This window comes from Mytilus edulis, chromosome 4 (genome assembly GCF_963676685.1).
Source record: "Mytilus edulis chromosome 4, xbMytEdul2.2, whole genome shotgun sequence".
NCBI lineage: Eukaryota > Metazoa > Mollusca > Bivalvia > Mytilida > Mytilidae > Mytilus > Mytilus edulis.
This window is the reverse complement of record NC_092347.1, coordinates 94,721,813-94,747,977: the sequence shown is the minus strand read 5'-3', so window position 1 is coordinate 94,747,977 and position 26,165 is coordinate 94,721,813. Positions and strand designations below refer to the sequence as shown.

At 30.9% G+C, this 26,165-nt stretch overlaps 1 protein-coding gene across 1 annotated transcript in view; it reads left to right on the top strand.

Moving 5' to 3' along the window:
- Positions 1–21,852, top strand: part of LOC139521107 (serine/threonine-protein kinase 10-like) — a 71,238-nt gene extending 49,386 nt beyond the window's left edge. Inside the window, exons 13-22 of the mRNA XM_071314386.1 lie at positions 1,676–1,799; positions 2,238–2,366; positions 3,953–4,096; positions 4,732–4,861; positions 8,033–8,157; positions 8,595–8,783; positions 13,527–13,652; positions 14,202–14,315; positions 15,224–19,189; positions 20,563–21,852. Of these exons, the coding sequence (XP_071170487.1) occupies positions 1,676–1,799; positions 2,238–2,366; positions 3,953–4,096; positions 4,732–4,861; positions 8,033–8,157; positions 8,595–8,783; positions 13,527–13,652; positions 14,202–14,315; positions 15,224–15,391 (1,249 nt within the window). The 3' untranslated portion in view covers positions 15,392–19,189; positions 20,563–21,852. The remainder of the gene's footprint in view (positions 1–1,675; positions 1,800–2,237; positions 2,367–3,952; positions 4,097–4,731; positions 4,862–8,032; positions 8,158–8,594; positions 8,784–13,526; positions 13,653–14,201; positions 14,316–15,223; positions 19,190–20,562) is intronic.
- The last annotated feature ends 4,313 nt before the right edge of the window (positions 21,853–26,165 follow it).

Here is a 26,165-nt window from a genome sequence, read left to right as displayed (position 1 = left end):
CCAATGGGAGACATATAAAATATCACTGATACAGCAAATCAGAATAATTAAAGGTACCAATGGGAGACATATAAAATATCACTGATACAGCAAATCAGAATAATTAAAGGTACCAATGGGAGACATATAAAATATCACTGATACAGCAAATCAGAATAAATAAAGGTACCAATGGGAGACATATAAAATATCACTGATACAGCAAATCAGAATAATTAAAGGTACCAATGGGAGACATATAAAATATCACTGATACAGCAAATCAGAATAATTAAAGGACTGGCAGACAACAAATCTGAATCATTTTGATTATAATAAATTAAGATGTGACAGCATAAAGCTCAACATTACCAATATAACTTTACTGTACATGTAATAACTTCAATAAATAGATAGTATCTTTGATGTGTTACAAAGTCATGACAATATAAGCCTCTAATTATACTTCAGTCTCTGTGGCGCTCTATGGCAAGGTATTGATATAAGTTTCAGAAAAATAGAAAATGTTCCCCCCCATTTAGTTTTTCTCCAATAACGTCCTTGTCTTAACTTGACTTAAGTAATGTCATTTATAAGCAAATTAAGTGTAATTAATGATACCATGTAATATTTGACTTTTGGCAGCCAGCCCTTATTGATTGCAAAGATGTGTAGAAAATATATCTTTTCTTCCCGTGGTATGCAAATAAAACAGCAAATTTCTAATAATTGTTGTATAAACATTATATGCAGTGGTTTTCTCAGTAGCCAGTAATTGTTGTATAAATATTAGATGCAGTGGTTTCTTAAGAGCTTTGGGAAAAGAACAGCATGAAAAAGTTGACGTTAATTTGATGACATAATTTTGCAGAAGGAAGGGCAGAAAACTGTATCCGATTCTTTAATTCAATATTATTCTCTAGTCAATGTGTTTGATTTGTTGTGGCCTTGAACTTGCTCAATAGTACAAAAACATATTGACAAAAAGTACTTTTGAATAAACAGGATTAATTTCTGTGTCATTTTGGTCTCTTGTGGAGAGTTGTCACATTGGCAATTATACCACATCTTCTTTTTTTTTATAAATGAACTAATACTTGATTTTCTTGCAAGTGGTCAATTTGATTCTAAATTTGGAAATGTCTGTTCTATATCAGTTGTTGAAACCAAAACTTCTCTGGTAAATCTAAAATGCCAATTACTATCTTACATAAATGTTTCATAAGGATTATAAGGATTTGGGTTTCTTGTTTCCAGCTATAAATCAAGATTCATGACTGCATGTGATTTTCATTGCTAAAACAAAATAAGCAAAAGCTTGATTAAACTTTCTTTTTTAATACCCTTTCCATAGCTGAGGGGGCATTAAATGTGTCCTTGTCTGTATGTTAGTCCCATAAAATTTCCGTTCGCCAACTTGAGTTTACCTCAACCAAAAAATATAAAACTTGTACACAATGCTCATTACCATAAAACACAGATAAATTTTTAATTTGGGTTGCGTCACTTTTACTGTTCTTGAGTTATACCCCTTCATAACTTTATATACAAGTGGTAAACCCATCTTATTCTGATTACAGATAATTATGGAACATGATAAAATACACTAAGAGTTTCACTAATGACTTGATTGCTTAGTTAATATTAAAATATTTGCTAGAATAATAAATTATTTATATATTTTAATATTTAACAGAAAACAAGATTTAAGAGAGTTGAAGATGTTACAGAAGCAAGAAAATAAACAATACCAAGATTTAGTGTACAAATCTCAAGGTGCTAGAGAAACTCAAGAAAGGAAGTTTGATTATGACATGCAGGTAGGTATATCTAACCCCTTATATATGGCAGTAAACATGGTAAATACCAATACAACGGGGTCTGGTCATTTCATTGTAAGGTAAGTATTTTGGTTTGTAATCTTCCATTGTGTTCAATAGTTTGAGAGGGGTGTTCATCAGTTTTCATTTCAGAGAATATTCTTCTACTTCCAGAAAGTTTGAAAACATGCAGAAATAAAGATTGAAAACATGCAGAAATAAATTAAATCTGAAGTGTTTAAAACAAAACTAAGAATTATAAATGAAATACAATTATTTTTACCATACATAATACAAATCAGTAAATATGGGTTAAATACATTTTTTTCAAAAGCAGATGAATATTCAGAAAACATTTCGATAAGTCTGTTTAGTTCTTGCAGATAAATACATGTGGTAATTCTATTTAAAGTTTAAATTCAAACATATGTTTTATAGAATTTAAAGAAGAATTATGATCAAGATATGGATACCTTGACTAAACAACAGAAACAACAAGTGGAAAAAGCTGAGTCGTCACAACAACTTGACATGAAGGGTGCGGCTAAACGTATAAAAATTGAACAGGTAAAATAATATAAACACGCACAAAAACACACAAACATGAAAGCAGTTGCTAAACACATCAAGATTCAACAGGTAAAATAACACAGACACAAACATACAAACATGAAAGGCCCTACTAAACGTATCAATATTGAACAGGTAAAACATTACACACACGCACAAAAACACAAACATGAAAGGTGCTGCTAAACGTATGAGCTTGAACAGGTAAAACATTACACACACATACACAAACACACAAACATGAAAGGTGCTTCTAAACGTATGAGCTTGAACAGGTAAAATATTACAAACACAAACAAACAGACAAACATGAAAGGTGCTTCTAAAGTATCAAGCTTGAATGGGTTAAGTATTACACATACACACACACAAACATGAAAAGTGGTGCTATAAGTATCAAGAGTGAACAGGTATAAAGATAATACACAAACATGAAAGGTGCTGCTTAACGTAACGCTTAATGTAACGCTTAACATAACACTTAACGTAACATAATTAATAGAATAAAATTATACACCCACACATATAAAAGGTGCTACTAAACATATAGATTTAATAGGTAAAATAATACACACACATACACACATACATGGAAGGTGCTGTAAAAGACACTAGTATTGAACAGGTAAATCTCATAAACATGCATACACAGAAATACATAAACATGATAGGGTGCTGCTAAATGTGTCAAGTTTGAAAAAAGGCAAAACTAATTATGCTCATACAAACTCATACAACATTGTCTTATCCTTGTTAGCTGAGTGTGTACACACGATATGTTTTGCAATCGTTTGCATAAGTTATATCCCAATGTGGTATATGAGAGGAGTAAATCATACCTGTCAATGCAATTCCACCCTTTGCTTTTGTAGGTTGGGTTCACATAAGTAAGAGAAAAAATACATTCTCCCATCTGTCAAATTAATCATGTTTAGACACAGAAATAAAAAGGACTTTCTAAAATTAAATTTCATTGAAGAGTGATAGCCATAATATAAGATGACACAGCGAAACTTCATTGAGTTTGAAAGACTATTGATATTCTAAGCTTTTTTCTTTAAATCTAATAAAGTCTTTGCATTCTCACTCTACTAGACAGAAAAACCAATTTCCATTGAGTAGAGAGATTTATAATTAACATAATGATGGATCTAAGGAAAATTTAATCACAATAGTTATTAATAAAATATCAAAGAGACGCTAATTATATCTAGATACAACAAGTCACACACACGACACATTAAAGGCTAAACTTTCAAGGTTAAATATAAATATTATACAAACTAAAATATTGACATGAAAGGTACTTTTGAATGTGAGGCAACAATCTATGTATGGTTGTGTTTTGTCATATTGCAAATGATGAGAAAGAGTCTAAAACAACTACTGACTAAGTTATCTTTTGGTAGAAAGTCTAAATTTGTATTTTCTTGTACATGGCATTTACGAGTGATAGCAAAGACTGGTTGGTTGGGAGTCAGAATAATGTGCCTAGGTTTGGTGACATGTCTCACTGGATATATGATTTATTTAAGTTGTATGTTATTACTTATTCTAAATATCAGTACATACATATGTTATAGGAAAAGGAACTTAAAATGTTTAAAGAACAACAGAAACAAGAAATGAAATTACTAAAGCAAGAATTAGATTTCATGTCTAAAGATAACAAGAAAGAAGCTATGAGAAAACGTAAAGATGAGAAAGAGATAGAACTGGCTGATAAGGTAAAACATCATGTGATAAAGCACTTGAAATATCAAGTATAAGAAAAATTCTGTACTTCTTTGTAATATGTATAATCAAAGAAATGCATTATTTTAGGATTTTTAGTTTGGTGTAGTGAAAATAGTGACTAGTCCAATGTTCTTCTCCTCGCTCAACTTTTTACTGGCATTTTGAAGTGAAATGTGAGTCAAGAACATTCACGGACATAGTATTTAAGATGTTTGAGATAAATTAAATACAAAATTAAATGCACTTGTCATCACAGCTAATTCTATGTACCTCATACATAAGTAGAAGAAAAACATGTGTGCTGTGGTTTTTTGAAATTTTTTGTTGACTTTTTTTTTTTTTTAAATTGTATACAAGGCAGTAGAAAATTTGTGATAAAGTCCATTAAAACGGTGTGTGAAAGTAACAACAAAGACTTCAACATGGAGCAATTATCATCTGTATAGTGAAGACTGACATATATGCTGGTAATACCTTTTGTCTCTGTACTACATGTAATTTGTTAAAAGTTTGAGTCAACATTACACAAACATTGGTAACTAGTATGAATAATTGGAAATAAGAAAAACATAACAATATTAATGGAAAACTTATTAATGTTTGCCACTGTATATCCTATTTTTAGGAGAGACAGTTCATGGAAAACCAGCAAGAGAGAATGGAGAAACATATGAAACAGATAGCCGATACACACAGACAGAAAGTTGCCTTGTTAGAAAGTCAATTCTTACAACAAAAACAACAGTTACTGAGAGGTAAACAATCAGTATTTCACCATTTATTAAATCTATTAGGCAAATTAAAATTAATTGATAGATTTTCATCCCCGCCCGCCCCTCTGAAATCGCCCTGCCCCGAATTTTTTTATTTTATCAAATTTACGATTTCTGGATTTTGTTCATTCCCGTTACTATTAACCGTTAAAATTTCGTTTCATTCAATGCTTCCTGTTTCAAATTTCGGTTTTGTACCTCGAGTAAATCTAACCAAAATGATTAAGTCGACCTTTCCGCTGCTCTATGATGACAACATCATTTTCGAGAGTAAAGATTGATAACGAGAATGACATGAAATATTGGTCTTACGAGAAAAACGCTGTTTCCAAGACTGCAAATCGCGGTATGTCACAAATTTCTGTGATTAGAAAACTGTGGACTTTTTTATTTATGCAATGACTTTGTCTCAGGAAAATTAAACTGTAAATGATACCCAAAGCACAAGATTCGTGGAAACCATTGATACAGAAAACATGACTGAATTATATTGAAACACAAGCACGAACTTGTCAGATTTATGACCGTTTATTGAATTTAAAAAGTCGACTAACATACGCATTTTATTTATGCAAGCCCTTTGATTTTACCCATGGCTGTCTTTTTATGTTGACAAACAGCAAATGTCCCAATACACCCAGAAAGACTCATTGAAGAACAACTTTTTTTTTATTATTAAGTTCATGTTTTACATGATGATTATATTTTCATCTTGCATATAAAGTACCAACCCTATTATTTTCAACACTCTCTGAGTTTTCATTTTATTCTGTACTCATAATAATTGTGTTGCATACCAATGCATTTGCTTCATTTTATGGTTATACAAACCATTGTTTAGAAATCCAAATACATTTTGTGTAGGTAGTCTAACTGAAGAGAGTGTTTCTCACACGTTTTTTTTGTTAAGTTTTTAAAGCTGCAATTAGATATATTCATTTAAGGATTTGAAATATTTTGTAAGATTCCTCATACTTGTGTATACATAATATAAGCTTATTATTACACTTGCATATATAAAGAACTCGTCACAAAAGGGTTTCATATGAAATAAAATTTAAAAAATAAAATCCTCCCACCCGCCCCATTTTTTTCAAAAATTTGGATGAAAATCTACTAATTAATTTTAGTTGGCCTTATAAAATTAAATATATTTTGTGACTTTAGGAAACAATCTTAGTACAAGTAAAATATTCTTGATTATATAATGAAATAGTAAAGATACAATGCCAAAATTCTGTGAACCTGAGTTCAGTGTTCTCCCCAGAAATTTTGGATAGCATCACATTTTGCGTAAAAAAAAAATAACTGTATTTTTTTTAATGTCATTTGTCGCGTCGCGTCGATGCTCTTTTTCCTTTATATGTTTTAGTTTATATTGTTATATATTCATAACTGAGAATACAATTAAACTATAACCACAAAAACAGTTGTTTCAGTTTATGTTTTCTTTATTCATTTATAGTTACAGAATTATTTTTTTCCTCTTGTGCCAAATAAAAATAAATATGTGGTTTCAGTTACCCAACAATAAGTCAAATGAATGAATTGTTCATTATAGTGCAAGCTGTATATATACAAAACTAAATATCTAGTACACAAAATTAACTATTTTTTATATTATATTAAGTAAAGATAAAGTAGCAAAAGTAGCAAAAAAAATCAATTTAAAAACTTTTTTTGTTTTGTTTATGAAATTCATTGTTTCATGGCACTCAATCAATTAGTCCCAGTTGATTCTTATCTTTACATCAAAATTATATGTATTTTTAACAAAGTTATCTAACAAATACTAAGTCTGTTAATGCGTAGTTTTCTCTCTTGGTATATTTTTTCGATCTGTTGTCATTATCGTGAAAATGGGGATTTTTGTCATATCTGGTCCGGTTCCGATCCGTAGTTTTCCCAAAAATGTGCAATGGCGGCCGTGGAAAAATTTTCGAAAATGAGTCCGAGAATAAACATTGTTTGACAAGAGATTGTGAATGAATAAGACGCTTTTAATGCTTTAAATAGATTAAACATAGACTTACACTGCCTGAGTTACCTTAAAATGTAGAATTAATATTCCAAATGAGAAGTTATATATAAAAGATAAGGAGATTTAGTTTGATTGCTAACGAGACAACTATCATACAGAGATCAAATGATATAGAATTTTACAACTACAGGTCACTGTATGGCCTTCAACAATGAGCAGAACCTATATACCATACAGCCATAGTCACATATAAAAGGTCCTGAAATGATAAGTGTAAAACAGTTAAACCAGAAAACTTATGGCATAATTTATGTACGAATCATTGAAAGAAATACAAATATGATAAACAGGTACAAACTACAACCACTGAATGACAGATTCCTGACAGACACAAACAGAATGTGGCCAGGTTAAACTTATAAAAAAAAAAGATGGGGTACAATTGCCAATGAGACAACTTTTCACAAGAAACCAAATGACATGGAAATTAGAAACTATAGGTCTCTGTAGGGCCTTCAATAATGGACAAATCCCAAACTGCATAGTCAGCTAAAAAGGTCCTGAAATGACAAATGTAAAACAATTCAAATGAACAAAAAACTAACGGCCTAATTTATGAACAACATAATGAAAAAAACAAATATGTAACATAGCAATAAATGACAACCTCTGAATTACAGGCTCTTGGCTTAGGACGCACAAAAATAATGTGGCATGTTAAGCTAGTTTGCTGGGGCCAAACACTCCTTACCTGGGAGAGTGATGTAACAGTACAACATAGGAACAAATTATAAAAGTCATATAGTTTTATATAGAACCATTAATACATGATAAAAATACAATGTTTATAAGGTTACGGCGACAGCACACTCTACTTCTCTTCTTCTTCTTGTCTTCGTATGAGCATCCTTTATAAGGATCACCACCATGAGTTATGGCGTATAAAGGAGGCCATTTGGAGCCTGTGTCGGTACAGATTAATGTGAGCATTTGCCTACCCAATTCTACAACAATTAATGGATTAAAGTATATTGTAATTAAAATTGAATATTTCTACCCAATTCTACAACAATTGAAGGATAAAGGTATATTGTAATTAAAATTGAATAATATTTGTACAACAATTAAAGGATAAAAGTATATTGTAATTAAAATTGAATATTTCTTTTCAGCTCGTGAGGCAGCAATTTGGGAGTTAGAAAAACAACAGTTACATGAAAAACACCAACTGGCAAAGAGTCAACTGAAAGATATGTTTTTCTTAAAACGTCACCAGATGTTAACTCGTCACCAAAAGGTTTATATTATTAACTTATACAGTAATACTCAGTATATTCAAAATACTTAAAATAATCAGTTGTCCTTAAAATTCATGGCCAATTTTCTCAATGTTCAGCCACCAAAACAAAATACTCAATAATTTTTCGATTGATATGGTTATACTTAAATAAATAAATTTGGTGAATTTACTGTCTTCTGATTGTTTAAAGGTATTACTCTTATTTTCAATGTTGTCAAAAGTGCTTTTTTGTTCTAAAAAGATTCTAAGAAGAGAAAAAAAGTTGATGTGACTCTTTTCCCATTTACACACAAAGACAACACCTATGGCAAAAATACTTGTTGCATGATCTATTTTCTTACAAATGAATTAACAGAACAAAAGAGACAAAGATGTCAAAGAATTGTAAGATTTTGCCATTACAACAAACTTATTGAATTATATTTCACTAACAGGAAGTAGACCAAATGAAGAGAAGCAATTTAGGGAAGGAAGAAGAAATGCAAAGAAGACATGTGCTAGAGAAAAGAAGACTTCCTAAGATACTTAAAAACGAGGCCAAAACCAGAGCTCAGATGTTCAAACAGAGTCTACGACTAAGTGTTGTAGGATCTCCGGAGGACGACAGGGCTAAAATGAAACAGGTAGCTAATGTGGGCCATTTGAATTTCACAACCCTGACCTTTTCAAATTATATTATTTTAAGATATCATATTTATAATTTTAGATGGGATTAGGACAGTTTGATTATATCACTTTAGTTCTAAATTGATATTCAAGTGTTTTAAAAGAAATATGTAGACAATTTTCACAACAATTTAATTCAGATGATAGTGAATTTTAAGAGATGAATTCCCATATTTTTTAAGTTAAACCTACTAAAAATCTTGATTTAAAAGTTCTTTTTTAAGGATGGGAGAATTGTATGATCTCCAGTGAAGTTTTTATACCACAATTTGAAAATGTGATCTTCATAGTAGTTTGAAATAAAATGATTGTGTGTATTGCTTGAAATTTACTTTTGAGATTATTATACTTGTTATTCAGATGGTCAGGGAGGTAGGTTCAATGCACATTTATATTTAATGCAGGGGGAGTGTAGTATGCAGTGTTTTTTATTGCAATTCTGTACAAACAAGCATCAAAAGGATGTAAGTCTGTCCCGTATACTTGTATAACTGATTTCAGTGTTCAAAATTTAATGAAATTAAAATAGTTTTTGACTTAAATAATTAATGTACTAATCTTTTAGAATTTTAAATTCTGGTTTAAATATGTAAGGCAATGTGGGTGTTTTGAAGTTGGAATTTGGGTATTAATTGGTAAAGTGTTTTTTAAGATCAGAAGGTCTGCAAGACTTGGAAAATTTCAAATTCACGATTAAAAAAATTGTGAAAGTTAGTCATAGCTCATGTTTTTATTGAAACTTTAAAACCATGAAGAACTCATATCATAAATATTTATATAAATCGCAAATCAAAGTAGTGAAATCATGTATGAGGGCTGTTCCATAAAAACATGCATGGGTTCCAATATTTGAACACTGACATCTTTATACCCAGGCAAAGAGAATGATTAAATAATATTGAATAGTTGAATATTATAAAGCTCCACATATGAGTCTGATGAATTTTATAGGGAACTCTGTACTCTATGAATGTCTTATTAAAATGCATGAAATCAAAAGAAAGTTTTAAACTGAAATTGTTCTCTGCAAATGAAAAGTTTTTACTATGGAAATTAGGTTTTTGAATTTCTAATTCCTACAGTTTAGACCAATCGTATCATCAATGGATCTTAAAATAGAATACTGCCTTCAGTTGTAAGATAGAATACTGCCTTCAGTTGTAAGATAGAATATTGCCTTCAGTTGTAAGATAGAATACTGCCTTCAGTTGTAAGATAGAATATTGCCTTCAGTTGTAAGATAGAATACTGCCTTCAGTTGTAAGATAGAATACTGCCTTCAGTTGTAAGATAGAATACTGCCTTCAGTTGTAAGATAGAATATTGCCTTCAGTTGTAAGATAGAATACTTCCTTCAGTTGTAAGATAGAATATTGCCTTCAGTTGTCAGATAGAATACTGCCTTCAGTTGTAAGATAGAATATTGCCTTCAGTTGTCAGATAGAATACTGCCTTCAGTTGTCAGATAGAATACTGCCTTCAGTTGTAAGATAGAATATTGCCTTCAGTTGTAAGATAGAATACTGCCTTCAGTTGTAAGATAGAATACTGCCTTCAGTTGTAAGATAGAATACTGCCTTCAGTTGTAAGATAGAATATTGCCTTCAGTTGTAAGATAGAATATTGCCTTCAGTTGTAAGATAGAATACTGCCTTCAGTTGTAAGATAGAATATTGCCTTCAGTTGTCAGATAGAATACTGCCTTCTGTTGTAAGATAGAATACTGCCTTCAGTTGTAAGATAGAATATTGCCTTCAGTTGTCAGATAGAATACTGCCTTCAGTTGTAAGATAGAATACTGCCTTCAGTTGTAAGATAGAATACTGCCTTCAGTTGTAAGATAGAATACTGCCTTCAGTTGTAAGATAGAATACTGCCTTCAGTTGTAAGATAGAATACTGCCTTCAGTTGTAAGATAGAATACTGCCTTCAGTTGTAAGATAGAATATTGCCTTCAGTTGTAAGATAGAATACTGCCTTCAGTTGTAAGATAGAATACTGCCTTCAGTTGTAAGATAGAATACTGCCTTCAGTTGTAAGATAGAATACTGCCTTCAGTTGTAAGATAGAATACTGCCTTCAGTTGTAAGAGCCTTCAGTTGTAAGATAGAATACTGCCTTCAGTTCTAAGATAGAATACTGCCTTCAGTTGTAAGATAGAATACTGCCTTCAGTTGTAAGATAGAATACTGCCTTCAGTTGTAAGATAGAATACTGCCTTCAGTTGTCAGATAGAATACTGCCTTCAGTTGTAAGATAGAATATTGCCTTCAGTTGTAAGATAGAATACTGCCTTCAGTTGTAAGATAGAATACTGCCTTCAGTTGTAAGATAGAATATTGCCTTCAGTTGTAAGATAGAATATTGCCTTCAGTTGTAAGATAGAATACTGCCTTCAGTTGTAAGATCAGTTGTAAGATAGAATACTGCCTTCAGTTGTAAGATAGAATACTGCCTTCAGTTGTAAGATAGAATATTGCCTTCAGTTGTAAGATAGAATATTGCCTTCAGTTGTAAGATAGATAGAATACTGCCTTCAGTTGTCAGATAGAATACTGCCTTCAGTTGTCAGATAGAATACTGCCTTCAGTTGTCAGATAGAATACTGCCTTCAGTTGTCAGATAGAATACTGCCTTCAGTTGTCAGATAGAATACTGCCTTCAGTTGTCAGATAGAATACTGCCTTCAGTTGTCAGATAGAATACTGCCTTCAGTTGTCAGATAGAATACTGCCTTCAGTTGTCAGATAGAATACTGCCTTCAGTTGTCAGATAGAATACTGCCTTCAGTTGTCAGATAGAATACTGCCTTCAGTTGTCAGATAGAATACTGCCTTCAGTTGTAAGATAGAATACTGCCTTCAGTTGTAAGATAGAATACTGCCTTCAGATGTAAGATAGAATACTGCCTTCAGATGTAAGATAGAATACTGCCTTCAGTTGTAAGATAGAATACTGCCTTCAGTTGTAAGATAGAATACTGCCTTCAGTTGTAAGATAGAATACTGCCTTCAGTTGTAAGATAGAATATTGCCTTCAGAATACTGCCTTCAGTTGTAAGATAGAATACTGCCTTCAGTTGTAAGATAGAATACTGCCTTCAGTTGTAAGATAGAATACTGCCTTCAGTTGTAAGATAGAATATTGCCTTCAGTTGTCAGATAGAATACTGCCTTCAGTTGTCAGATAGAATACTGCCTTCAGTTGTCAGATAGAATATTGCCTTCAGTTGTCAGATAGAATTTTGCCTTCAGTTGTAAGATAGAATACTGCCTTCAGTTGTCAGATAGAATACTGCCTTCAGTTGTCAGATAGAATATTGCCTTCAGTTGTAAGATAGAATTTTGCCTTCAGTTGTAAGATAGAATACTGCCTTCAGTTGTAAGATAGAATTTTGCCTTCAGTTGTCAGATAGAATATTGCCTTCAAAACATATAATTCTCTTCCTGTCCGAACTTTTCTAGAGTTTTCTTTAGAGATTTATAATACAAACACTTTTATCTGAGTTTTTCACTATGCAGTTTAGGAATTTAAGAACACTCACTGTCTAAAATGAATATTAACACTGACTAACTGTAAACTAATTAATGAAATCAGGCCTTGAAAACAATTTTTTCTGTATTTTTCAAATAGTGATAGGCACATCATATACAAGAAATTGCTCTTAAAATTTTATAATTATATTGTGCATGTACCAAAGGTCATATAGAGCTGTAAACTTTTCAACTTCAGTGGGAACATATAATTGTGACATATTTGATACCAATATATTTTGCCTTTATACTTTTTCATGACAGTTCTATATTGTGTCAAAGCACAATTTAATCTTCCAATGTGAATATTAATGAAAAATATGCTCTCAAAAATTCTTATGTAAATTATCTTTAAGAAGTTGATAAGTTTACAATATAAGATAATTATATTAAATATTGATTGTATGTATACAATACATATATATGATATAACTATGTAGAGTAATGATAAAATCTATCCTTATAGTACCCTCAAGTTTTGTTGCAGGTAATAGAAACACCAAACAATACATCTGTTTAAATTGATTATTTAATAGTCTATAGTTTAAGACCCCTGCTAAACTGCCGTATACCAAATACACATTATGGCCATGTAAGAAATTTTAGTTGCATTTTTCTCAAAAACTACCAATCAGAGATTCATATAATTTGATATGAAGCGTCATGTGATCTGTTATACAATTTGATGTGTTTTCACACCCATTATAAGAATAGAGAGACAACTATCCATAAGAAATCAAAGGATATGAATGTAAACAACTATTGTACAGCCTTCAATAATGAGCAAAACTTTCTCTGTATAGTCAGTCTTAGCATGAAAAAATATGAAACAATTGAAACAAATCAATTAATAACCTGATTTATCATTAATTAATAAACCAATAAGGCAGAAAGCAACCAACAACAACCACTTTGAAAATATACTCCTGACATATTTTGTCAATTTTCTTTTACTAATTGCTTATGACTGTTGTTTTATTAGTAAGCAATAGCTCAACATTCATCTTGTTTAACAAAAGTTGTTTTTCAATGTGTATAAATTGGTCAGTGTGAATTTGGTGGGTTCATTTTATTATTTGAGAGTACTAATCTCATAATTACAAATGATTTGGAAGTTGACTAAGTGAAAATGTAAAACTAAATATAATTATTGAATCTTTTTTTCAGTTTGAAGAAAATGAGAAAAAGAGAATAAAATCAGAACAACAGAGACAAGAAAATAAACACAAGAAACAATGGGAAGATTTGGTGTTTAGAAACGAGACAAGTCTCAGAGAACTTGAACAATTACAGGTAAATTAAAAAGTTGGTGTATGTTTGAGTTGGGATATTTTTTGTACGTCAATGGAATTCAGAAAAAATGTATTGTTTTCATCAGACAGATTTTTCCCCCAAAGATTTTTGGCTGAAAAGTATAGTGTCAGATATAGCAAGATCTTTATTAATAAGTTATCATTATGATTATGCTACTGGACGTAAACAACCAATCCATCAATCCATCAATCCATCAATCTATCAATCATGTGCTTAGAATTACTAACTCTGAAGTATTCTAATTTATATCAAAATCTTTCTTGTGTTGTTTGTTTTTTCTTATTGTTAATTATTCTTTTAGTTGTAGATCATGTAATGACAACAAAATCACTTAAATTCTAAAAAATGGTGAAAGAGTTACAAATGTAAGAAAATGAGAAAATTCAGTATATTGATATGATCCATGAATATGTTGTATCATGGACACCATGTATATATATGGGGAGGATGACAATTTTAAGCACACTGTCCAAACTCTAGTCTCAACCACTGTTGTTATATGTTTTTTTTGGTTTTTTTTTATATTAGGGTGAAAAGAGGAAGATGTTAATGGAACAAGAGACACAGAAGATTAAAGAATTAGATGAACAATATTCTAATGAGTTACGGGAATGGAAGAACCAACTTGTACCTAGAAAACAGGTTTGTTATCTTCAATGATATTGTCATGTCTGTGCAATAAGACATATTAATACTAATTTATGGAATTTTTCATTGATCTTACTGACTGATAATTTCCTTTCTCAGCAAAGTAGACTGATATGAAAAGTTATCACTAGAAACTAAGGGAACATGTGCCATTGTCAAGGAAATTAATAACATCTTCATAGGTAAAATAGCAATAAACAGATTATCATTGGTCATCTCAACTAGATTACTGTTCAAGCGAGAAAATCAATCTCATTGAGATGATCAACAATAAACTATAAATTTATGTTTTGAATTAACAGCTATAAGTTGGTTGATAAATAGACATTCAACCATGCAAATCTTTGATGAATGATCGTACAAATTAGTTCTCGATACTTTGTAATCAGATGGTCCACACTTTCAAAATTGATTCAAGTAGGTTTTTTTTAACAAATCTCATAAATAATAACCAGTCATGCAAGAAATACAAAAGTTTATGTCTTCTTTCAATATTAACTGTATTTTAAATTTTACATGACTTATGCTCAGGTCAACGAAATGATTCCCTTTTTAAATTGTATCACATCTATGAAGTTAAATGATATATAGATATAAGAATGTGGTATGAACGCTAATGAGACATCTCTCCATCCAAGTCACAATTTGTAAAAGAAAAACGATTATAGGTCAAAGCTTGGTCTTCAACACAGAGCATTGGCTCACACCAAACAGTAAGCTATAAAGGGCTGCAAAATGACTTGTGACAAACAGAAAAAAACAATCAATGGATGTTTAATAAAATTCAAGGTAGCTTAAAACAATTGAAGTAACCATCATTAAATTTAGAACTTGTTTTATCAACCATTATGTATACTTACTTATCCTTGATAATGTATTCATGATTACAAATTCTTTTTCAGAGATTAGAAGAGGAATTCCAAAAACAACGAGAGGAACAAGAAAAATTTTATGGGACAGTTGTAATAACAGGAAATGAAAATGCCTATTCAAGTTCAAGGCCATCTCCGTCGGCATCGTTAAAGAGTAAAAAAGACTCTGTTACTTCACGACATTCAACAGTTATATAGATATACGCTTAGAAATATTATACCATGTATATGTTGCCATAGAAACAATGCTACATTGTGATATGTTACCATAGTAGCTGTGCTATTTTTAACATATAATTTCTGTGGTGATGCAGACAATGTGTTCTTCACTATCATCACTTCATGTTATACACATCAATGTTTTCAAAACAAGGTCTATCAGTCTATGTATTTATTAGTGTAACAGTCTACCAGTACATCTATCTACCTATATATGTTTACAAACATTTGGTTTGAGCTTGTAGCTGTTCTTCAGTAAAAGAATTTCATTTGTGGCTACCAGATACTGTATTCATTGAACAAGGAATGGAAGTGAAAGTCTAACTTTTTTCCTGGCATTTCATTGGTCAGTTTTTAGGAAATAGTTACAAAACTTTGTATTATGGCTAATTTTGAAACACTCCATCTATGCCTCATGCTCTTATTTTTTCAATTGAAAAGCTATAAGATATGAGAATGACTTGAGTAAAGACTGTATTACTAGGCACTGCATGCACTGCAGGACAGGCATAGGCAGTAGTGGATAATTCAAATAATGGCAACATTTGGCAGAGGATTTAATGAAAGGACCTAGATTATTATTAGGATGATATGGAGATACCTTAACTTAAACAGATTATCTTTCTTGCTGAGGAGTCGTCAATGATACATTTATATTCTGAATCAATTGTTATATCCAAAAACATGTGCTTTAGCTGAATTTAACATGAAATAACTCATTTGTTTTGTGTAAGTTAAGTCAATAAGAAGATGGGGTGCTGGACATGGTTATATATCTAATTATATAAATATATATTATATGCATAGATGTAAATATGGGACACTCGATGATAAAATGCCTTTTTTCAATTATAATTCAGTTGTTTTATACTTTGAAAATTAGTTTTGTTTTACCCATCTGTTTTCAAGAAAACTTTTAAATTTTTAAATCATGTATTGGAATGTGAAATGATGGTTTTAAAATTGTGTAAAACAGTAAATTAAACCACATACAAATTGAATCTGTTTAACCTCAATTTATTAATAGTTTCATATTTCCCTGTACATTAAAAAAGTTCCTGAAAAATTAAATAATTTGACCTACTAAAGCATGCATTATTATTTGAAGCAGGATTGAAGTTGTAACTAACTATCAATAGACTGTTGTATGTATATACAAAATAACCATTGTCTAAAAGATGCTTTTTTTATTCAAGGGTTAGAAACATATTACATCTTTTTCATAATAATGCTTTAAACTAGTGTTTGGTGAAATTTTTGAATTTGACATGAAGTGTACAATGTAAATTTCCGTTAATTTTTACTCCATAATTACTTAATACATTAAATTTTGTGCACGGAGTAAGTGTCCTCCAATAAAATTCAGCACAAAAATCTTCTACAGTAATGTCAAAATAAGGAGACAACAATATAGTGCACTGTTTTAAATTCCAACCACATTTCACATTGTCATTTTTTTTGCAATTTCATGGTCAAATCATTTGACCATGAAATTGCAATGTTGTTAGTATTATCATAACACCTTGATTTTAATAAACTGCAGTTTCCTCCTTTAAAAACAGCATGCATATATGCTGGAATAATGTCTGCATATAGTCCATGGAGGTAATACTTAGTGATCTCTAAAATTCAAGATTTAAAGATGTTATAACTGTTACCCTCGTTTTTAAAGTGGTACAGATGCCTTACAATAAATGAGTGTTTATATCCCAATATTTCCATAAATTTGTTCCTCTTTATTCAGGATTATTATTTATTTCTATATTTATTGGTACCAATGTTATATGTTATAATGAAGCAGTTGAATGTGTGCATGTTTGTTGTTGGCTAAATATTTACTCAGAAGCAGGAATTGAAAAAAGATACATTAAAATATCAGCCTTGAACCTTTGTTTAAAGGATATGTCATGCTTGAGTTGAGAGAGATTGAATTCTCTTGTGAGATAAATGCAGTTGTACATAATGAGAATTATATAAAGAGATAACATTTTGGAAGATTTCCTTGGTTTGTGGGTTTTCATACTTATCAAAGAAGAAATAATTTGTATTTTGTTAAGGTTTTTTTTTAATTTCGATAAGCAACCAAATATGGATAATCCCAATAATACCACTCAATGATTTATATATGTAAAAATTAGTACATACTTATTAACAGGGACATATTGTTAATGTTTAATGACTAATCTATCATGAATGAACCTAGGAACAATTGAAATATTTTACGACCAGTACATGAAATTACACAAATTATAACTGTAGTTGTTTCAGTTGATCAGATGTGTTATATGTACTACAATGTTTTAAGTACCATATAATGATAATAGTTAATTATTTCAGGTTTTTATAAATTATAGTTTACAATGTATTATGTTACTTATTTTCATGAGATTTTTTACTTGCCATTTTTTTGTTTTTTATGCTAATTATTAGGTAGGATAATCAACGCACAATGTTTTGTATATTTGCTTTTGTGGCTTTCCATACATTCCTGTCGTCAGCTGAAAGTGCCATTAATTCTTACCTGTATATTTGGCTTATTTACCTGTATATTTTGACCAAACATTGCCGTATATTTGTTATTTAGAAGTCTGAGATTTGTCATCCAATGAAGAACTACTGAATATTTTCTTTGAGGTGAAATATAAATTAATTTAGATCAGAAAAACAGAACCTGACTATTTCCTGATTGTATTCAGCCATAACAAACTTATACTTCACATCAATTTTTGTCATTGATGAAAATTGTCCAGATTTTTTGAAATTTTGTTTCTTATAATCTTTCACAAATGTGAAAGTTTTCACTCATTTCTGGATTTTACTACATATTTTTTACCATCCATGAGTTTTTTCTTAACCACAATTTTTTTTATTCTTCATGCTAAAACAAAAATATGAATAATTTATTATTTGAATCCCCTTTATGGAGATCATACGCTTAGAACCCACCTATTTGTCACCAAAGAACTTGTACATTAGTTTTATTGCTACCATTTTCACATGTGCAATTAATTAAAACTCTCTGAATAATATAACTAACAATATCACTATAAATCTTCACAGGTTGGTTTGAAAGGCTTATAATCCAATTTGTTTTCCTCCAATGTAGTTGTATAGATCAGACATTTCTTTTCAATGTCAACAGCTATCAATGTTAAGTTTTAAAATATTTGATGAGAATGATGAATCCCTTACTTAATTTCATGGTCTCTTGATGGGCTGATAATTTTCACGATGGCAGATATAAAAGGCCATGAAAAGAGTTTATTATCTCCCTGGAAATGATTTAGCAGTATATTATCATTGATTTTCAAATTTTTGGAGTATATAATTAATTTATAAGCAGCTGCTTGTATGATGACATATTTTTTTTCATGATGTAATGAGTATTAGAAGTTTGGGATATATAGGGTTTGATATGTCCGTCCTAATAGCTGTAGTCGTACTGAATGAATGCTTTGTTATAACTTTTATGCGCTATCCTGTGTTCTATTCATACTGACGTCTAATCTTATCATTCATATTGTTGAATTCAAGTAGACCAAAAATTAGTTATACAAGACCACTTGGGTGTAAACATTGAATGAAATAGTTCACTAAAACATAAAATAAGCATTTAGATGGAATGTACAAAATGAATTACAAAGTCAAGCTTTTAAACAATTTTTCACTAAATTTATTCATAGCTGCACTGATTAATATCCTTGTCAAGGAAAACACCATATATCTTAACCTGAATTAAGAGTTTTCATGAAATTTTCTGTGATATTTATACTTATGGTGACTTGAATAACACCGGTTTCACTCAGATTACAATTCTACCTTGACAGGTAAGTTTGTATTTAGCCTATAAAATACTTATTTAGCCTTGAGAATTGAAAGGTCAGTTTCCCATTCATACAATAGAGTTGATAAATTTGGCTTCATGCCATTTACCTTGTCCAAAATTAAGGTCACTTTATTGTTATTGTGATATTGTTAAAGTACAAAAGAACCCTATATTCTGACCAATACTTAAAACTTTGTGCATCTTGATTTAATTGTTAAAAATCTGTTAATGTTGAATTTAGGGGTTATTTTAGGCCTTTTAATTGCATATTTCTTTACATGGTAGGTTTTTTTTTTCAGATATAAAAAAAAACTATCTGCTTGACTGTTATAGAAATAGACTATGCTTGCAGGGTCTTGTTTTTTTGTTTACACCAAATCTGACAGATTATTATTAAGTTGCAAAATATTTTAAATGAGAGCTCAATTTTTTTCTATCTTTAAATGTGCATTGAACAATGTTGAAGGTTAAAATAATCATAATCATGATAATGTGAACAAGAATGAAGAAAACATCTTGGTCCCAAAAAAACACATCATCAACCAGGATATAATATTCCAAATTTTAATTTATTATACTAATATCAGTTGAAATCTCAAGCCACTATTTTGCATGTTTACAATGTAGGTCATGTCCCAACAGAAAATCAATGAATTTGACAGTACAATGTACTCTTAGCTCAAACATATAAGGTCACTGTGAAATAGACATCTAGGGCAAGAAACAGTCAGTTATACCAAACCAGTTTGACTAGATGTCTAGTTTAAAACCAGTTTGACTAGATGTGTCCTATATTTTGACAATGTAAATTACATGAGGACCTGCATGGGTTTTTTAATATCTGTATTCTTTAAAGTTTTAGGGCATTTTTCTTTTAATAGCCTTAAAAATAACTATCATTCTGTAAAGCAAATTCTCATGAAAATGATTTTACTATATAGTCTTTTTGTTACAAGATTATTTATCAATTCTGCACATTGATCATTATATTATCGGTATTACATTACAGTTACCTAAGTTTCCTTTTTATTTTGCACATTTATTCTTTATACTTTTGCACCGCATTATTCTCTATTCTTTATTTTGTTGTTCATTTTCTCTATTCTCTATTTTTTGTTGCTATTACATTTATTCTCTATTCTGTAAACCCCATTCTGACCCTTATAGGTAAACTTCTATTGTATGAATGGGATAAACTGACCTTTCAATTCTCAAGGCTAAATAAGTATTTTATAGGCTAAATACAAACTTACCTGTCAAGGTAGAATTGTAATCTAAATGATACCGGTGTTATTCAAGTCACCATAAAGGTTAGTATTTCTAGTTTCTGATAAATAAGTTGGTCTGTTTTGGTAACTTATTACTGTTTGCTGGCCTCTTTTGCCATCACCCTATTGTACCAGATAATTGGTAAGGTTAAGCAGTCACAAAAATGTTTTGAAAATTAATGACACATACTTAACATACTTAGTGTGTTTGTCTTAAGCTATAGAGGTCAGTATCGTCATGATACGTTTTCTTCATTTGTTGTGCTTGATTGAAATAGTGCTATTGGTTGGCTTTCTCTTATCTGCATCTATAGCTCTCTGTGTACCTATCATCTATACCAAATGATAAGGGATATATGGTGTTTGATGGATGATGTTCCATTAATTTTTCCACAAATCCTGCTAAACTTTACTTAACTGTAGTTTAGGTGGTATAGGTAGATTTTGAAGAATAATTTGTTTTGGGATTACAATACTGATTTGAAGTAATTGTTATTGAAACAACTTGCTATTTGTGATCTATGTAAATTCCTACACTTGTTAATTAAACCAGTATCTGCTTTAACTGTGAAGTTAGCAAAGATTATACAGTATACTTGTGCACCATATATTTTTCTCAATTTCTACATAGAATAGAATTTTTTCGATTGAATAATAATATAAAACTGCATTCATTTTTAAGTTTAAGTGTGGGTAAAAATTAACTAAAAAATCCTGACCTTCTGAAACGAATTCTTCACCCTGAAAATAAAGAAAAAGTATATAAATATTTTCTGATGAAATAGCTTTGGGCTTATCTTTTAAAAATAAAAAATTTATTAACAAAAGCTGAAATGAAAAATAGGCTTTCTCAACATGACACCCTTATTTGTCCTGGACACCAATATCCGTGAGTGTTATGTTTTGACATTAAAACAGCAATATGGTATACACTTTATTACAAACTTGAAACAGATTTCTTCTGTTGTTTGATAAAGCCTATGCAACTGTTACTGATATCATCACGGATGCTGATACAAAACAATTGCTATTGAATGTTCAACACTTTAATTTTACTACTTGTACAAAAAGATTGTTATTGAATGTATAACACATTAAATTTACTACTAAGTATGTAATCATATTTCAATATTATGCATCTGTTGCTGCACTTTGTTCAATATTGCAAAAAAATATGTCTACACAGAATGTTTTGTAAAGTCTTTATCATTTTTGTGTTATTTCAGAAATATATGTGCTATCAATATTATAATAGTTTGTATATAAGATGGGCTTATTATTTAAGTTCACTTAATCATTTAATATATAATTTTCCACAAAATATGAAAATAAACTTTTTAATTATATTGAGTGTTTTATTTTAACATTTGAAAATTAGTAAATTTAACATCAGACCCAACATATGATGGTCTTGATGTCAAAATTTGGTTTATAAACTTATAATTAATATCTTCACCAGACCGGATTCTATAGAACCTCATTTTATAAGGAATTGATGTTGGGTGCAAAGGTTTCATTTCACAGCAGCTATTTATAGACTGAAATTAGGACACAATTCTGGTTTCATAATGTAATATTGTTAATCATATATCCATATTTATCTTACTTAGTTAAATAATGGCCTTCTTAGGTAGGAAAACCTCTCTTGATCTGTTGAAATTATATAAAGGTCAAGGTCTGGTTGCTTAAAAGTCCAGTGGCAAATTATTTCATGCATAATCAGGAAGAGAACAAATTAAAAATAAAACCATATGAAGGTCCTGTAGTAGAAAGTGCCAGGATTAAGATCAAGGGAAAATGAGAATATATTTGATAAAAAGATAAATTTCGCCTTGCAACAGGCCGCCTTCAGACCCCTCAAAGAGTTGTTGTGTGACATTCTTTTTACACAAGACATCAGATTTAACTCCACCATTCTGACTGGACATCAAATCATATGTTATTAGAACAAATGACTCAACACATCGGTAAATAACATTAATAGAGTCCCTGTGAAGAAAATTCAGTACAGTTATGATCACTTTTAAACCGTCTGTCTAAATCTTGGTATATTGTAGAATAGACAGAAAAAATGAATGAGAATATAACAAGTGTACAGGATTTTTTCTTGACATATGGTGAACATGAGCATTATAAATCGCTTTCCTTTTCACATGCTAGTATTTCTTTTTCTAAGCTTGATAACAAGAGGCGAAAGATACCAACGGTATATTCAAACTCATTAGTCGAAAATAAACTGTCAACTCCAATGCTAAAAAAAACCAAAAGTACACAATACGCAACATGGAAATTCTTTACCAAAAGTACACAATACACAACATGGAAAACTAAAGACTAAGGAACAAGAACTCCACCATAAACAGGAGATATGAAAAAATGCAGTATGGTATACTGAGCTTTATAAATGAACTAGTTATTGACAATTCACTTGGAAACTCAACATCACCCACACTTACCAAAGAGGAAATCCTGGATAATCATAGGTCTATTCTATGTTCCTTTGGAATTTCAACCAAAGATTAAGAACTGAATCTTCCATCACTGTATTGGATGCTTAAACTACCTAAGTGTCCTTACAAACAACGGTATATTGCTGAGTCTTCCAAGTGCTTCACGAAACCTCTTCCTAAATTATTAACATATATTTTATCATCAATCAAAGCCGGGCTTAAAAGTTATTGTGAAACTGCCTATTCTAGAGGTGGGGTGAATCAGATGTGGATACTAAAAAAATTCAAAGATCTTATGCTCTTCAACTTTGTATTTCTTTGGCTTTTTGAACTGTTTTGATCTGAGCGTCACTGATGAGTCTTATGTAGACGAAACGCGCGTCTGGCGTATAAAATTATAATCCTGGTACTTTTGATAACCAATTAGAGTACATACAATCTAAGAATCTTTCATCTTGTAATAGTATTAAAACATTTGACTTTTCTACACCTTAAAAAAGTATTCCCCATTCCAAACTCAAAGACAAATTGAAAGAGTTGGTATTGCTTTGTTTCATAAAAAAGAGAATGGCCAACGTAGATACAAGTTTCTTATCTTATGGAGGGATAAATCCTACTTAGTAAAGGATCACTCTGATGCAAACCAAAAAAAAATCTGAAGCTGACATTATCAAGCTGCTTGATTTTTTGATTGGCAACATATTTGTTACGTTTGGAAGACGTGTTTTTTCAACAGACTGTCGACATTCCAATGGGAACCAACTGTATCCCTCTCCGTGCGGACTTGTTTCTTTATTAGCATTAGACTGACTTCATACAGGAGTTTCTTAGGAAGTTAGCAATATCGTTTAACTTTACTTTCCGCTGTATAGATGATGTTCTCTCACTAAATAATTCAAAATTTGGTGACTATGTTTAACGCATCTATCCCATCGAACTAGAGATAAAGGACACAACAAATATAGTTAAATATTAAGATTGTTTACAAATAAACTTCAAATACTTTCAAAGCGGTTTGTGTTTGTACCAGCCGAAAAAGCAGCCAACAATGTGGTGGTGGTATGCCGTAAATACTACACGGACGTTCTTAAGAATGAAATTTCAAATTCATTTACATTCAAGTCCATCCGCTTCACAGAGAGTCATATAGTAAACAAGCATATCACAACCACGTCAAAGCTTAAGGCTTCTTCTGAACATTTGATGGTCCCTTCTATGTATTGGCTACCTAAACTACACAAAAAACCATTTAAATATCGTTTCATTTCGGCCTCTAGTAAGTGTTCTACAACTAATCTGTCAGTGCTCTTAACTAGTTCATTAACTACTATTAAAGAGCTTATCATAAACTATTGTAATAAAATATATGAACATAGTGATATAAACCATTTTTGGAGTGTAAAAAATTCTTTGGATGTTTTAGATAAATTACGGGCTTTTGATGGTCCTTTTGATTCTGTTAATAGTTTTGATTTTTCTACTCTTTATACTACACTTCCACACTATCTTATTAAACAAAAGTTTTCCTATTTAATTAAATGGTCGTTTGGTAAAGCTGAATGTAGATATATTTGCTGCAACTCATTTAAAGCCTTCTTCTCTAATGAGAAAGATAAATATGCTAGATATACTTACTGGAGGTGTGATGAGATGATTGAAGCTGTTAATTTTCTCCTTGATAATATTTATGTACGTTTCGGCAACAAAGCTTATCGACAGGTTGTAGGTATCCCCATGGGCACTAATTGTGCCCCTTTAATAGCAGACTTGTTTTTGTACTGTTACGAATCACAGTTTATGACTAAACTCAGTAAAGACCCGTCGAAATTGCATTTAATTGATAAATTCAACAACACTTACCGTTATCTTGATGATATTTTTTCGTTAAATAATCAAGAATTTTCTCAATATACTAATGAAATTCACCCCAAGGAACTTACTTTAAATAAATCAAATTTATTCGGTAATAACTGTCCTTTCCTGGATTTAGATATTTCGGTTTTAAATGGGAAACTCACCACTAAAATTTACGACAAAAAAGACGATTTTTCGTTCCCTATTGTTAATTTTCCATTTTTAGATGGTGATGTTCCTTTGGCACCATCTTACGGTGTTTATATTTCACAACTTGTTCGCTATGCCCGTGTCTGTTGTGACGTTTTTGATTTTAACGAACTATGTATTAATGGTAAATTATTAAACCAGGGATATCGTTACCATAAATTACTGAAAACCTTTACTAAATTTTTCCATAGATATAAAGATTTGGTTTTGAAGTTAGGATGTCTTCTGATTACTAGTATCTTAATCCTCTTCATTTTCTTGAACACATAAGGCATCAACAAGGGACCTCCAACTCGTTCTATCTTTCGCGATGTTTTTCTATTTGATTCCAGGTGTAACCATGCCTTTTTATCTCTGCTGATATATCTCTTGTCCATGTGCCTTTCGGTCTTCCAGGCTTTCTTGTCCCTTGTGGTGTCCATGTCAATACCTTTTTCACATGCCGGTTGTTATCCATTCGCAGTATATGTCCAATATATTTCCACCTCCTTCTGATGATCTCGTTCACTATATTCTTCACACCTGTTCTTTCTGATAGTTCACTGTTGGAAATAACATGTGGCCATCTGATGTTAATTATTCGTCTCAAACAGCGTCCTTCGAATCCTTTAATTCGACTTTCTACTTTTTTGGTTGTTCTCCATGTTTCTGAACCGTACAGCAGAACTTATCTAACATTGCTCACATACAATCTGATCTTTGTCTTCCTGGATATTTTGTTGTTTTTCCATATGTAATTCAGGTTTTTGAATGCAGAAGCTGCTTTGCCAATACGGATGTTAACTCTTCTTCAATATTTCCTTCTGCATTTACTCTACTACCAAGATAATTGAATGAGTTTACTTGTTCCAGTTCTTTTCCGTTCACTGTTATTGCTTTATTGTTCTTTGTACCTATCTTCATCACCTTAGTTTTCTTTGCATTTATCTTCAGTCCTACTTTCGCTGCCTCTGATGTAACTTTATCTGTCTTTTTCTGCATGTGTTCATGTGTATGAGAAAAGAGGCTGATATCATCAGCAAAGTCCATGTCCTCTAAAAATGTTGTTAGTCCCCACTGTATACCATGATTTTCAGTTGTTGTCTTCTTCATTACCCAGTCAAGTACCAATATAAAGAGAAAAGGAGATATTATGTATCCCTGTC